This window comes from Motacilla alba, chromosome 1, assembly GCF_015832195.1.
Source record: "Motacilla alba alba isolate MOTALB_02 chromosome 1, Motacilla_alba_V1.0_pri, whole genome shotgun sequence".
Classification (NCBI taxonomy): domain Eukaryota; kingdom Metazoa; phylum Chordata; class Aves; order Passeriformes; family Motacillidae; genus Motacilla; species Motacilla alba.
The window spans coordinates 57,655,991-57,671,778 of NC_052016.1; the positions used below are offsets into that span (position 1 = coordinate 57,655,991).

The 15,788-nt window shown below is 40.3% G+C and overlaps 1 protein-coding gene across 5 annotated transcripts in view; it reads right to left on the reverse strand.

Annotated features, from left to right (window-relative positions):
- STARD13 (StAR related lipid transfer domain containing 13) overlaps positions 1 to 15,788 on the reverse strand; it is a 287,606-nt gene that overhangs the window by 98,784 nt on the left and 173,034 nt on the right. Inside the window, exons 2-3 of one of the 5 annotated variants that reach the window (XM_038133183.1) lie at positions 15,236 to 15,498; positions 2 to 160 (exon numbers count right to left, since the gene is read on the reverse strand). The exons of 2 other annotated variants lie outside the window; for them this stretch is intronic. In XM_038133183.1, the coding sequence (XP_037989111.1) occupies positions 2 to 160; positions 15,236 to 15,404 (328 nt within the window). In that variant the 5' untranslated portion in view covers positions 15,405 to 15,498. Of the gene's footprint in view, position 1; positions 161 to 15,235; positions 15,662 to 15,788 lie in introns of those variants that run through there. 2 more of the 5 variants (XM_038133175.1, XM_038133191.1) reach the window with 2 other exon arrangements.

Below are 15,788 nucleotides of genomic sequence, written 5' to 3' on the forward strand. Positions count from 1 at the left end.
CCTTCTCTCTGATGTGCAGAGCTGGCCCTGACTGATATCTTCTCTCTGATGTGCAGAGATGTTATGCACCTCACTGGTGCCACATCTGTCATGTGTCTTGCTACTGCCATGCCTGTACCCTTGCCAATTCCTTTGGAAAGAGCTGTAGGTGAAAGTCCTCCTGAAATAAATATTAGTATTTATTAGTATTCTAGTATTTTAGTGCCAGTATGCCTTTTGTGTGTCTTTCTATTCTGGCAAGGCAGTGTGATCTAGTGTACTTGAACATGGCGTTGGGGACTCTGGAACTGAACGCTGGTTTCACTGCTCTGCTGCCACCTGTACTCCATCAAAATCTCTGAGCTTTGCTGTGTCCATCTTCTGATCTTCAAATTGCAGTAGCAGCTACAGATTCCAATTCACAGAGATGTTACCAGAGTTTGCTCAGGCTGCTGAACACCTGTCACTTCTGCTTACCTCAAAGGTTTCAAATGGTCTGAGGAGGAGGGACAGGGAGATTAAAAACAGTGCATCTTTAAGGTCATGCTTTACTTCAAAAGCACCATTTATAAAAATTAGTAAACTTAATTATTTCTGCTAGCCAGTGGGAACTTTTTACAGTTTTTAATGTGGTACAAAACATACCAATTAAGAAGAGACTAGGTTTCTAGACCTAGAAAGTTTTCTAGGTTTTCCAGATACAGAATCAAAGTGGACTCCTGAAAATCTAAAGTCCTTCAGGCTTCTTAAGGTCAAAATATTTTAAAGCCAATACTTCAGAGGTGCACTTTTTTTTTTTTTAATGAGAGATTTATTATTAAAGTCAATAAAACTACTTATCTGGCTAAGCTAAACCCTACAGTCCAGTTTCTCTGATCATATAAAGATACCTGTGATGGTCTTTGGCCTTTTAAATGTTTCCTAGAAAGAATAAACAATTTTTTTAATATGTTTGTTTTCTGGGATTTTTTTTCTTCCTCTACTGATAGGACTTAGGACAGAGGATATGAAAAAAAAAGTAGATAACAATAACTAGATGCCTATTTTTAGTTCCAAACTCTTCTGTCTTCATAGGACTGAAAACCTGTGTACATGCATTTTTCTTACGTGTACATCCCTGCAGCAGACCTGCATTTACTTGCCCTCCTTTACCTGTTAGATAATGGCAGTTTAAATACAGCTATCCTTTGCCTGGGGCAAGACTAAGACTCAGAAGCCAGGGTGAAAAACAACTTCTGATTCAGCATCCTTGGATACTTTTGTGGACTCCTCTATCTCCTGCATTAGTGACAACAGTGACCTACCTACCTTGTCTGTCTCCTTACCCCTCATTTGCTTTATATTTGATCTCCATTGTGGCTTGTTCAGTTGCTCTGCAGATGTGGCCTCACCTCATGCTACACAATGGAAATACAGATGCTGGAAAGGGTGGAGCAGACCTGCTGCTCCCCTCTTATCTCACCCCGTATCTCTTCTTTGCTCCAAATTTTCTTAGATTAATCTGCAGCTCCTCAGGCTGGGATAAAACAACTTAATTCAAATGGCATCAGCTCATTGGACTTGACTGACTACATATTAACAGCTCACCAAGACAAATCGCAAATAAACAAAGCTACAAAGTCAGTTTATTTTTCTTTGCTTTCACCCTATTTTCTTTTTAAAGACTGTAGAACCACAGGTTAGTTTAATTCAATGAATTATGGATCCTATACCACGTATACTACAGAACTGGAAGGTCTACTGAGACTGACTTTGCAGCATAGTGCTTATGGCACAGATCAATGAAACTGGGGGTCCTGGTTCAATTATCTGTGCTGATGTATAGTTATTAATTTGTATAAAATTGAGGCTGACAGAAGTTACAAGTGAGAAAGGTTTACTGTTGCTTTTGCCATAGGCAAGATCTTGAACTTGGGTCATTCACAGACACACCATAACCCATGGGTTGTTAGGGACTAGTTATGGAAGGAGACAGAACAAGGAGGCTTGCCTTTAACTTGGTCTCCCACCGCATCCTTACAGCCAAACCAGGCAGGTGAACGCTAGATTACATGGATGACAAATGGTGAGACAGATGACTGGATTGCTGGTCTCACAGCTTGTACTCGGCAGTACAAAGTCCAGCTGGTTGTTGGTTACTATTGGTATCCCCGAGGCAATGATACTGGGCTGATACTGTTTGATGTCTTTAATAACAACCTAGATGATGAAATAAAGTATTCTCTGAGCAAATTTGTGTGTGATACCAAACCAAGGAGGAGCGGTTGAGATACTGGAGAGCTGCTCTTCAAAGTGACCTTGACAGGCTGGAGGAATTGGCTGACAGGAACCTCATACATTCCACCTAAGTCCTGCAGCTGGGACGGAATAATCCTCTGCAACTAGACAGACTGGGGCTAACTGGACAAAAACAGCCCTCACAGAAAAGTCCTTTAGGTCTCTGTTGGCAACAAATTGAACATAAATTTTCCCTTTTGGCCAATGATAACACCTTCACACTAGGCTAGTCCATTAGGAAGAATGTAGCCAGCAGATCAAGGTACATGATTGCCTTTTTGTTATCCACACTCATGAAACTACAGGCTGCTCTGTTCATTTTGGGGTTTCCCAGCACAAGGATATCATGGGCATATCACACCAACCCCTGCAGAGGGCTGAAGCACTTGACATAGAAAGAAAGACCAGCAGAGCTGGGTTTGTTACCCTTCAGGAGAAAAGGCTAGGAGCGCTAATTAATGGCTTCATCTAATTAACAGGAAAGTGAAGCCAGGGTCTTTGTAGAAGGACACAACTGTAGGATGAAAGGCAACAGAAACAAGGTTGCAGAATTTTAAATCCAATTAGACATAAGAGAAAAGAAAATTCCCCATTAAGGTGGTCAAATAACATCACAAGTTGCCCAGAGCATGTGTGGAAGTTGCATATCAGTTCTTGGAGAACTCAGAACTAAACCTGACAAGATCCCAAGCAACCTGATCCAGCTGTCTCTGCTCTGAGCAGGAGCTGGACTGGACGATCTCCCAGTGTCTTTTCCAACCTAAATTATTCTGTGATTCTGTAAAGTTCTCAGTCTTGTTGCCTGGGCAGTTCTTGAACATTGAAGTTTTGGAGGGCTTTAGGATGTTTCAGTGAAGTGGACATATCAAACATGAAATCACGGTTTCTGAATGAGAGACTACAACCAGGATTATTTCTTGCAGTTAGTGGTGCTACTGTGAGGCTCCTGCATGTATTATTTTTACACAACCTAGAGATATTTTGTTTCAGCACAGTGTCTTTCTCTGCTGGGGATCTGAACTCTGGGTCTCCAAGACAGCAAAGGAATATTGTGCCTTATCCAGCTGGTGTGAAGTGGTTGTGTATCCACATGGACACAGCCTAAGTGAATGTCACCTGAGTCCAAGTTAAAACTAGAACCTGAACTGTATTTCAGTAGATTGCAGTTTGATTAAAAACAGACTGGGTGAAAACTCAAGTCCAAAGTCAATAGTCATTTCAGTGAAGTAGAACTATGTGGAGTCTCATGCATATTTTTAATCCATATTAAAGGACTTCTTAAAATGTCAAGAGTCCAGTCTGCTGAATGTAACATTTCCCTCCAGGTTAAGCCTCAGAATGGAAACCATCAAATGTCTGTCAATCTCTCATGTGAACAAGAAATGGTCTAAAATTGCCTTGGTGCCAAGAACACATTTTTCAGATCGCCTGGTATCTTTTGTACTTCTTCAGTGCAAAATTAAAATAGATCACAGAGAATATAAGGTAATGGAAAATTGAGCTAATCACAAATTTTCCATTTTAGAGAAGATGCAGGCTCAAGATACATTGAAAAAAATCTACCATATGAATGTGTCTTGCTAAATATTTCTGAAGCATAAATGTCACATGTATTTATTGGTGTCTCAGACTGAAGAGTACACTAGTGCCATTAAAAAAACAAACTCTGCTAAATCATGCAATAAACAACATTGCAGAATCTGATTTGACAACTGCTGCTGCCATAAAGATCTCCACTTCTGCTAATAAAAGGATGACATGTAAAGTTTTTTTCTAGAATCAGCAAATTAATTTGTAACTTTTTCATTGCTATAAAGTTGCAGTAATTGTTACTCAAAGGCAGGAAGTCAAATTTTACACTAACAAAAATGCTAAAATCATGACAACAGGGAATCTGATTATTTTTAGTGGATTGTTAAAAATGCACCACAGTTCAACATTTTAAACTCCTGGTACAAGCTATTTGCACCTCTTAAGTATTAATCCTGGTTTTAAATAATTTTCTAGAAGCAGACCAAAATTCAGTAGGAATTACATCAGTAGTTAAATATCTAACAAGAAATTAACATCACTATAAATCTATTTTACATTTTACAATGATTATTTAGGACAGCTGAGCCTCATATATGCTGAAAGAGTATGTCAGCATCCAACAGCTGCTGATAATAACCAGCATGTGTTGGTAGGAGCGTTTTGTTTTCTGAAGATAATTAAAACTTGCTATAGTTTTCCAGCTGCTACACAGTCAATAAGGAATACTTTAAAAAAATGAGTGGCACTTTTTTGATTCACTTTAAATGGATGGTGGCTGTATCTATTGAATATTCACTTAATTATTCTACAGTTTTGGGTTTTCATAAGTTTTCTAAAAGCAAGCTATAGTTTCAACCAGAAAATTTTCAACTGTCAGTTTCAGGTGCCCAGGAGGAAGCAAGCATTCTGGTAACAGAAATGCTTTGTTGAACAAGAAAAGCTACTCACTCAACTACTTGTGTCCTTATCCTTAAAATTCTGTGAACCATATATGTTCAGATTGCATTTTAAAAGCTCTCTCCATTGGTCTCGGCAGTTTTTTTGAAAACTTGCTGTTTTTAGAAAAATTCACAGGCATCATGGAGCTGTAAAAAGCCTTGTCAGTGTGGGAGTCAGTGGCTCTGCAGAGCTACCATGAAAATGCTGATAGTTTTATACCCATCCTCACTGAAGACTGAAGATAGAGGATTTTCCAGGACTTTAGACCACAGTTTTCACATAATATCATACCTGGGGGCAGATTAAAACTGTCTTCTTGCTTGTACAACAACTTTCAGGCCCCATGGCCAAGGAGAATCCAGCAGCAATAGAGCAACTTTCTTAACCAAAGTCTTCCACAGAAATTGTCCAAAATACAACTTTCTAGAACAATGCAACTTCAAAGGTCTGAGACACTTCTGAGTAACATATAATTATTAGCTGAGTAAACTTAGCTGAGTAACCTAAATGACCTCTCCTTGCAGTTCTCATTGCTGGTGGCTTTCCATGAGCATCTGGAAACTCGTGGAAACTGGTTTTTTGCACTCTCTGACCAAAAAAGATAAACCAAATAACGTACCCTCAGTGATAGCTGAGTTCTCTCACCCATCTTGACAAGTTGTGGATGTCAGAGGTCAGATTACAGCCCAGAAATATGGATCATGTGCTTTGTCAGCCTTAAAATAGACTTTCAGTACCCAACATCAGAGAAAATAAGTATTACTGAAACAAAATGTAATTTAATTTTTTCTTTAGCAATTGCAATTGTTTCCTTTTAAACTTCAGAGGCCAGAACTAATGAATTGATCTTCAGATAAGAGGCCACTCGAAATAATAAGACTTTCAGCAAATAGCACTGCCATTATGCGCCAGGGAGCTGAAACGCTTATTATGCACTTCAGTGAAAATTCAAAAGACACAAAGAATTTGATATGACTGGCAGCAGCACTGTTTAAAAATAGCTCTGCATAAAAGGGAATTAAAATGTCACCGGAAATCTTTTCCTTCCTTCAGAAGCTGCTGGTAAACAGAACTTTCTTAGTCTGAACTGACAATTGCCCCATGTGCAAGTGCAAGGGCACCCCTTGGCCTCTTGCTGGCACCCAGGGCCCTTCAAGGAGGTTGTCAGAGCTGTGAGCTGCTGGGGAGGGATGGCCTCAGGGGTGAACTTCAGCCACGCATCTCCCCAGGTAGCACCACTGATGCCATGTCAGATCAGCCTTCACCACAATGAAGACAGCTCCAGCTTTCAGCATGAAGCACTGGATAAAGATAGAGCAATCCTGGCCATGAATCAGTGCCTGTATTATTTGATCCAGGCTACAGCACTCAGGCAGTAGTGTGAAATGCAGCTTTTGCTGCCATGGCTCAGGTTTTGGCAAGGGTGTTTGGTTTTACTGCAGAATCAGCAGTTAGAATGATAAAGTTTTGGAAAAAGTATTCTGATATCTCAGTCTGTTGATTTGGAAGGAACTTTTAAGACAGATATTGCTGAATTTAAGAGACGAGAAACTCCTCTTAACTCTGGATAAGACCTAGGCAGACAGCCACACTTTCAATGAAGTGAAGTTGACAAGATGGCAGTTTTAAAATGTCTTCAGAAATACATATAAATATAGCTGAAAAAATGAAAAGAAAAAGGAAAAAAAAATGTAAAGCAAAGGACTTACTGCCTCACCCTCTGTGCCAAGCACTAACTTTTGGATTTTACATTATCCCCTTCAGATAAATGTTTGCAGGAAGGGAAAGCCATTACCTCTGAAGTTACAAAATGATTAGATATTCAGCTGCCACCATCAGATGCAATTAAAGACACAAAACTTAGATTCATCCTGCAGAACATTAAAGTTTGCCAAATATATCATGAAAAAGCCACATTGTGTGGCTCTGAGAGTCTTGTCCTGTCCAGACTCCCACTCCCATATCAGCTGGGGACTAGGGAAAATGAAACATTCTGTGCTTCCTGAAGCTGAAACGATAGAAAAGGACTGTGCCTTTCACACGAGTGAAAGATGGCACCCTTGTGCCATCTGAGTGTTGACAGAGATGCTGCTTCCTCCTCAAATCTAGAGTCATCTTATGTCTTTGGTCCCTTTTCAAATCTTGAGTCTTTTGGAAGGACACTTGATGATGCTGCAGTTACTGGGATCAGCAATATGATCTAATTATTTTGAATGGTTTTTTGCAAGTTCTGACCTTACACAGAATTGGGATAGTGATATCAAAAGGAGAAGGATGGGGTTGCGGTTAGCTAATATGAAATGTCTGTTTCACAGTATGATATAATAAAATTACTTAAGCACTTGGCATTTTAACCTAATTTATTTCTGCATTTTTGCAGGAATTAAAAGGCACTCCATGACAGGATACATTTACTTTTGCATATTTTCATCAGAAACTTCAAGCATTATCCCCCCCCTCTTTTGGAGGATAATACTACAGAAACTTTATTATTGGATCTTTAGACCTTGTGAGCAAGGTCCTTATTTGGTCCTTATTTTTCCTTATTTTGTACCTTCTGTGGCAGCAGCAAGAGGGGTTACAATTACACAGCCAAATGAAACACAGACTGATTCTTGGTTTTTGGTCAAGTGGCATCACTCACCTCATGTCCTCACTACCTATGACTAGTCCTCTCTGAGGCTTAGTCTGAGCTGAGAAGAAGCTGGAGAAGCCCAAAACAGAGCCAGAGAATCTGCTCAGCAGCCCAGGGAGTACTTCAAGCTCACCTCCCATCTCTTTTATTTAACAGCACAGATATGCCCACTCAGACTCAGAGGGACATTTTACTGCTGTACCAACACAGGAATGTGATGTGGAACCTCTATCTGCAAGCAGGAGTTTCTGGATAATAATGTGGATAAATGGACACTGAAGTAATTGGCCTAAAGATACATGCAATAAGGAAGGGGGAAGTGTTGTCAGAGATCTAGGGAAAAAACACATGGTTCAGAATGTACTGAGGGGTTTGGAGAAGCAATAGTTCTTTGCAGAGAAGTGTTACACAGGAGTAAAAGCTGTACCACCATTCTCACTTCCCAACTCATTCAGCAGTAAAAGCTGTGTTGCCTTTTCTTAAAGAAGAGGGTGCTGTATTTTCCTGCAAATGATTGCAGGAAGGAAGCTGAGAAATCTCCCAGAAAATGGCAGGTCTGGTGGGTCCTGGATGCCAGTGGGTGTGTTTGTGACTAAAGAGGATAAAAGCTAGAATTAAATTAGAGATTTCGATTCGAATTTACTGCTTTTATCCATATTCCTAAACCATTTAAGTGGTGGAGGACTAGAAACAAGCATGGCAAAATCAATAAATAAACAAACCATGAAAGACACTAGTGACACATTAAGGGGGAAAAAATCAGATACCCTCTAGGCCATTGGGACTAAAGGAGAGAGATGACAATAAATAGACAGAGATTTTGGTTCCAAATCCTGAAAACTTTGCTCAGACAAACAGACCTTCCTCCAACCACAATCCAATTAAAAAAGAGCACAACTATTGCCAAAGGCCTGTAACATCTAGCTCATTAAACCAGTATCAGTTTGACATCATTAGGATGCATTACTTTTCTCCTTTAGCACAGGGCAAGGTTCATCTGAGTAAGTAGCAGGGCTGAGTCCTTCTTTGGCAAAGGGCTTTGACTGGAAAGCAAAATGCCTGGTATGTTCCAGGCAGGCAGTTTCCATGCCTGGCAGATGGTATTTACTTAAGACGTACTGCACAGCTCATTATTTTAAACCAAGTTACTTTGTCAAGTTTACCTAACTTATCACAAGGACAGAAACTTTTGTTCATCTTGGTGTCTGTATTAGTCAAAATCCCATGTGTTCTGAACTGCTATGCAGTGATTGTTTTCTCCCTGTAGAATTAAAGTCGGTCCTGTAACAAATGAGAGGCGAAAACCCACAAGATGTTTTCAAACTGAGTCACACACATCCTTTTCAGCCAAGCCAAAATACTCCCAAGTCCTCTGAATCATACTATCAACTTCAACAGCTTCTAAATAGTCCAGCTCAAGGTGCTCGAGCCCTCCTCTCTCCCACCATATTATGGTGATCTTCTCTGACCCATTAAACTGAATCTGAAAGGGGAAGCTCCTCAGGTTTTTAAGCAAAAAAGTGCACCACAATGCAAAAAGATGAGGGTTTTCTCACTTGTTCACATTTATATATGTATAAAATGAGTATAAATAAGAAATGACACAACTAGTATATAATGGATCAAGCTCACAGGACATGTAATTCATCATTTTACCCTCAAAAGCAGCTATTAAAAGGTGTAACAAACTCAACTATGGACAATTGTTTAATAACCTAGCAACAAGGGTCATGTTTGCTCAGTCCCTTAGGCACTAGTCCAAACATATGTGATGCCCTATGTGAAACAGCTCATATATTTGTTTAAGTGCAATTAAACATCCAAGAATATCATATGATAGGAGTAAAATAAAAAAAAAAAAAGTGAGGCTAAGATGCTATCATTGACTGCACTGTTTGTACAGGAATAAAAATTGAAAGTACGTAACTATCTAGTGCTAAGAAATAATAGTGTCTGTTCGGAACCTAAAACTGCAGATTTTTTTAAATTAACATTTACAGTGCTCATGGTACAAATACTGCACTTTATTTTCAGAGATTTCTGTATAAATAGGGGTATAAGAAACTGAGAAACAAAAAAGCTATGCAAATATTCTCTTAATTAATCAACTTCTGTGAGTAACTTCCATTTTACTTCTGTTATGTAGCATTTTATATGCCACAGTGACTTATCACTTCTTCTAAATTTAAACTAATTCCCCTTCTGATTATTATTACTCTAGTGATTCATTTATTGAGCATAAATCTTACATTTATTGGCTTAAATGTTGTTTAATGTTACTGCCTCTACTTATACAATGGGGTTAATATGAAATTCAGTCTCCTCCATGATCAATGCAGAAGATATATGGCACAACTACAGCTGTTCATTTCACAATTTCAAAACAAGAAATCCTCAAGTTAAGATTTCACCTTGGCTGAAATCCTGCTTTCAGTGAAATTGAGAGTAAAAGTCTCTTAACCTAAAAGAAAAGCCAAGATTTACTTTTTGGTGTCCAACCTGCATGTGTCAGCTGAAGTGCCTTTGACATTTTGTGGCTGAGAAGCTTTAAGACCAGAAATAGCCGCTATTATTGAATCCAATCTCCAGTATCACACAGGCCACTTCTAGTTACATATTTGAACCTTTTTGCCCAATAGTGGCTCCAGTGAAGGTTTCTCCCTTTTAAATGTCCTGTTGTTTATGAAGAACAACTTTTTAAAACTTTAATTAGCTGGACTGCACTCTTATACACCAATATTGTCTTTAATATAAACACATCTCAGGGCACTCTGAGCTTACAAATACATCTAAGGATGCTCACATTTTTTGTGTTAAAGTTTCACAAATACTTCAACCATTTCAGACTACAAGTACATAATAAAAGTACTTTAAAAATCCTATTATTTAATTTAAGGACTCTAGTTTCTTCAAGTCTAGGTCTCAAGACTTGAGGAAAGAGTATATGAGGAAGAAAAGATGATGAAGAAGTTTCAGGTGAGATAGGGTCTCGGTTTCTAAGGGACCTTCAAGAGTGTATGCAACAACCACCCCAAAGATCCCTCTGCTGTGATCACACACCTGCCCCACACATATCTGACGGTGGAGGGAGATGGACCATGTCCCAGCTGAGGTCTGCAAAGCAGCTCTGCAGCTAAGGATGTTCCTCCTGGTGCTCTGGGCAATGCCAGCCCCAGTTCTGTCCTCTCCTGTAAGCCTGGGCTGGAGCATAGACACAGAGGCACCACAAGAGGAGGCACCACGGACTGAAAAGTGGCTACAAAGTGCTGCTGCCCTGACTTCCCAGCTTACAGGCTCAAGAGACGGAAGACCACCAGCACTGGTCAGAAATGACATAAGGGAGGGTGTTTGTATCATTACCACCAAGGCTGAATCTTGTTGGTTAATCTTTCACTTTCCTGTGTTCAGTCAGTGAGGTTTAAACATGTGCATGTTCTGGCCAGCACCCAGAACATCAGAAAGGCTATGATTCAGGTTCCTGAACAACTGTATTTTGTCCTCTTTGTATGTCTGACCAAACTCACAGTCTTTAATTTTTTAATTGTATCCCATTTCCCATCCTGTAATCCACACCTGTGTGCATACCAGGAATTTTATGTGGGCTTTTTTAATGCAGCCTATGACTGCAACATTTTCACCAACATGACTTCCCTGTTCTCCTTTTGAATAGGAGAGCATATTATCTGTTACAGTACCATATATTTGAAATTTAAGTCACTTAATTTGCATAATTTTTTTCAAGTCACTTGTATACCTCTGTAACACTTTCCCCAAATTCTACTCATGCTTAGAAAAATAGAAGAATTAAACACCTTGAACTAATAACAAAGGGAAGACTATAAGACAGAAAAGTGCATTTGTTTGCACTTCTAAACCTCGCTCAAACCAGACAAATCCAGGTGACCAAAGGTAATAGTAGACATACAAGATCAAAACTGAAAATGCAACACATAAACGTATATAACACCTGCTGAGCATTGAATGGAGAGTTTGCCTTGAAAACTGGAAAGTCTGATTTAATATCGCTCCATCGAACAATTTTCCTCAACTGTTCTTGCCTGTGGACATAAACTGAGATAAATCACAGGACATTACACACTGTGGGCAGGAATTTGCTTACTGAGAATAGGAATTTGTCTTATTTTCATTTGTTTGTTCATACGATTGTCTTACTGAATGTGCAGGCAAAGAATCTGATTTTACTGTAGACGAAAGGGAACATTTCTTTACCAGCCTGTCTGTGCTGGGGCAGATGTGGCTTCATTCACTTTGACTTACACTCTACCTGTACTGCACAGTCCAATTTTACATTTTCAGTGTATGGCCTTAATTCTTCATTACTTTTTACCTACAGCTACTTTTTATATTTTCTGTTCTGCACTGAATTTAGCCATGTATTGTAAAAGTAATAACAACTTTGTGACTCATGTAATATAAATTCTTGAAAGTCACCACCTTATTTATTTAAAGAAAACATGAGTAATCGTTAATGAATTCTCATACAGTTACTGCATACAGAGTTTGAATAAATACCTCAGATCAAGCATGCTACACCCTGTTCCTTTACGCTGAGGCATGTGTCCCCTTAATTGTGGAAACTAATGGCCTTATAGGGGAAAGGGAATCATCAAAAAGATCACATCTTGAAATTACCTGTTTAATATCAAACAGATAATTACACTCACATTCACAGGCCACCTCATAATTCTGCCTCAAGGGGTTGGTGGTGTACACGAACTAAATATTTAGGACTTTCAAAGTATGACCTGATTGAAATAACAGTCTGGTTCCTGTCATTTCCCTTGTGGTGATTTTCTTTTTAGAAATGATTAAATAGCATAATTCCTCTAATGACTCATTTAGTTTATTTTTAACTAACACCAAAGGAAAATACAAAGGAAATAGTCTTCAGCAAATGTGTTTTTCACGGAGGAAGAAAAGCTCTATTGCGATATCATAGCGCAAATTAGCATAGTTTAGAACAGTACATGCAGCTAATGACTGAAAAGCTAGCAGTACATGCAACTCTTTGTATCACACTGCATCACTGACCAGGAATGGAAGCTTTGACTGCTTTATACGTTGTAAATTGGAGATGTTGTAATTTTGTAAAACATTCCTTGCACTGAGGAAAAAATTTCCCTGATATAACAATCCTACTTCAGGTGCCTCGAGTCTGAAAACCAGCAAGAGAAAAATAAAAAGCAGAGAGCAGGTATTCAAACAAGCCCCAGGGCAGCTTAGCACTTAAACATGTGGCAGATCTGTTTTCAGCAAAGTAATTAACAAGGCAGGATTCACCATTCCAACAATCTTAAACTGCAGGCTAGATCTTTTCTAAACATATGCTACAATTCAAATTATTAGATTGGAGTGGTGCAAACACAAGAATTGGGGTAGCTTTGCTCAAATACTTTGTCTTAATGGCCTTAAAATGTATGATTTAAAGATATACAAATTCAAGCAACTAAATAATGATTTACACGCCTTACTGAACCGGATGACTGAAAGCAAGTTTTGGTTCTCATCTTGCATCTCCTAATCTACTTTTCAATATATTATTGATAAGTTTCTCTGTGGCACTCTGCTAGTTATGAATCCCATTTGTAATGGGGTAAAACCCATTCACCTCTAAAAGCACAGCCTGATAACTCCACCCATTTTAGAGTACTCTTCCAGTATCCTCTGGGAAAAGGATGGGGACTGATCCACTACCCTCACACTGCTTACAGTCTGAACAAAGCAAGCAGAGAGGGTGACATGCTGACCCAGCAAAACTTGGTGAAAATCCTGTGAGGGATTGATGGATCTAGGTTTTTCATCCAGACCATAAACTGGAGGTTTCAAACTGAGTCATATTAGCTAGGCTTAGATTTTTTGGTATGCTAACACAACTATTTGTATGAAAATTATTAGTCATTTCTTGGGGCGCTGTAGAAAAAAATGTGTGCCTTGGTTTTGCGCTAGATGTGTGTCTGCCTACATATGGGCTTACAGACAGACATCAGCATCTATCTGCACACATAATTTCCTTACTGCTAATGAACTGACACTTGACCAACAGTGGATCCTGTCCCCAGCTTACATCAATAAAAAAAATGAAGGAAGCAATGACGTATTTATTCTTAGTGGCCCAAAATACATAAATATTTTACATACTGAAAGTAACATACATCACATGATCAAGGTCTATACAAATATAATTTCCACAGCTCTGTGCAGAACAGGTTGGAAAGCTGTGAAAGAGGAGCAGAAGTCATTCACCACAGGCTGGCCATCCATGCAACAAGCTGCAGGAAGAAAAGTTACAACTTTGAAACTCCCCACCGTGCAGCTTCTCCAAAGTCTCAGCAGCACTGGCTAGCTTTGGCAGCCCTGGCCAGACAGATTACAGGTTACAAGAGGGAATGTTAAACCCCACCATGAGAGGTAGAAGAGGTGTGTTAATCCACCACATCCTCAGTTAATGCTGTTTGAATACTAAGTTGGTACTAGCACTGCACCCAAAACATTTTCAAATAAACCTGTAGAGAAATAAATTACCCTTTCTTTCCATTCAATCCAGGCCATACACTGGGTACACAGAATGACATAATATCCTTCCTGAAATCAGAGCTGCAGTGAGGACCAGTATCCTTCAAACACGACCAGTTCCTGAGACTGCCTTGCAAACAACTACATTTTCCTAATTGCCACAGAAACTATCTTTTTCATCTTTTTAAACCTAGCCAAAGAATTATGCATTGTTTTCTTTATAAATGCAATAAAAATTCATCACTCTATTCTGTACTTCTGCCAGAGTTTGACAGCCACAGATCTAAAGAATCTTACTGGAAAGCAACACACAAAAACAGCCATTCCATTTAACTGCTGTTGGTCAAAACCTCACACCAATTGCTGTGATATTTGCCAGATATGAAAGTGAATGATGTTATCTCCATGTCTGCCCCTAGTTAGCAGAATCAAACACCTTTTTGCAAGCTGTCCAGAAAGTGGCTTTTATCATCAGGAATGGTTTTTTTCAATGTGACATTTTTATGCAAGTAGGACCACATCGTCTTTGGAAACCAGTGCTCTTGAAAACAGGATTCCATACAAAACCATGATCAACACAAAACTATGTATTGATTCGCTTTTTAATCCGGAAAAATCAGTACAGCTGGTTAGGGTTTTTATCTTTGCATTAGCCATTGTGAAGATGAATTTAAATTGTGTGCACAGGCCAAAGGATTTGCTCTGGGGACAATCTTCATTTAGCTTTAGTGCCATAGACAGACATTCAGAAAAAACCAAATAGATACATTTGTAATGACTGCTTAGATAACTGCTTAAGCAGCTATGGAAAGCCAAGTCAGCAATTATTTTAAGGATACATGACAGATTTTCTGATGCCCTGACAGTTACACACACTTGTTTCCAAAGGATGTTTTCCCAGTTGCCTTCTTCCAGTCGCACTGGACTTTTGTTTCTTTTTTAATTGGGTGACCATCTATTCTTCTTTTGTGGGTTACCATGGGCAGTTTTGACCTGTAGCAATCAGAGCAGATGGACTGATGCCAGTAACTGCTCAGTCAGTCAGACAAGACGAAGTTCAGCATCTAAGATACCTCAGTAGTTTATGATTAAAAGGTAACTCAGTTAAATCGCTAATCATGCACTAGCATTTGTGTCCCGGTGGTCCGTGCATGTGTGTATGTGTGGAAACAGAGAGGTATGAATGAACCCTATTTCAAACCCTGTCTCTAGGCAGATTAATTTGGAATAGAGACAGGAAACGAGCCTGAAACATGAGGCATTAAAACCTCTTCTCTTACGAAAGAGCAGACCTGCAGACCCTGCGCCAACGCCGGAGCGCTCCTGCCAGCAACTCACCTTGCTGAATTTTCGTCACCAGCTGGTGACGGGCGAGAATCCTGCTGGTCCTGTAGGGAGGGCGCCGGGCGGGCGGATCGCAGCGCCAGAAGAGCTCCTGGCCCTCGGGGGACACCGCATTCAGGTAGAAACAGGCGGTGCCCGCGGCCCGGGGCACCTGCTTCAACATCGCCGCTGCCCCCGGCTCGCCCCGGCCGTCCCGCGGCGCTGCTCCCGATCGGAACCAGGGCACGGAGAGCACGGAGGCTCTAAGCCCCAGGGAGCTGCGAGGTGCGAGCGCTTTAAACGCAAAAGGAGTGCCAAGAGGTACTACAGCTCGGGATTCCGGCTCTCTCCCACATGATCCGCGCGGGCCAATCGCTCCCAGCGCAGCCTGTGGAAGTGAGCCTGCGGAGCGGGACAGCCAGCCTGCCCCAGCCCCGCACAGCCTGCCCCAGCCCGGCACACAGCCCCAGCCCCAGCCCCGCACAGCCTGCCCCAGCCCCGCACAGCCTGCCCCAGCCCGGCACACAGCCCCAGCCCCAGCCCCGCACAGCCTTTCCCAGCCCCAGCC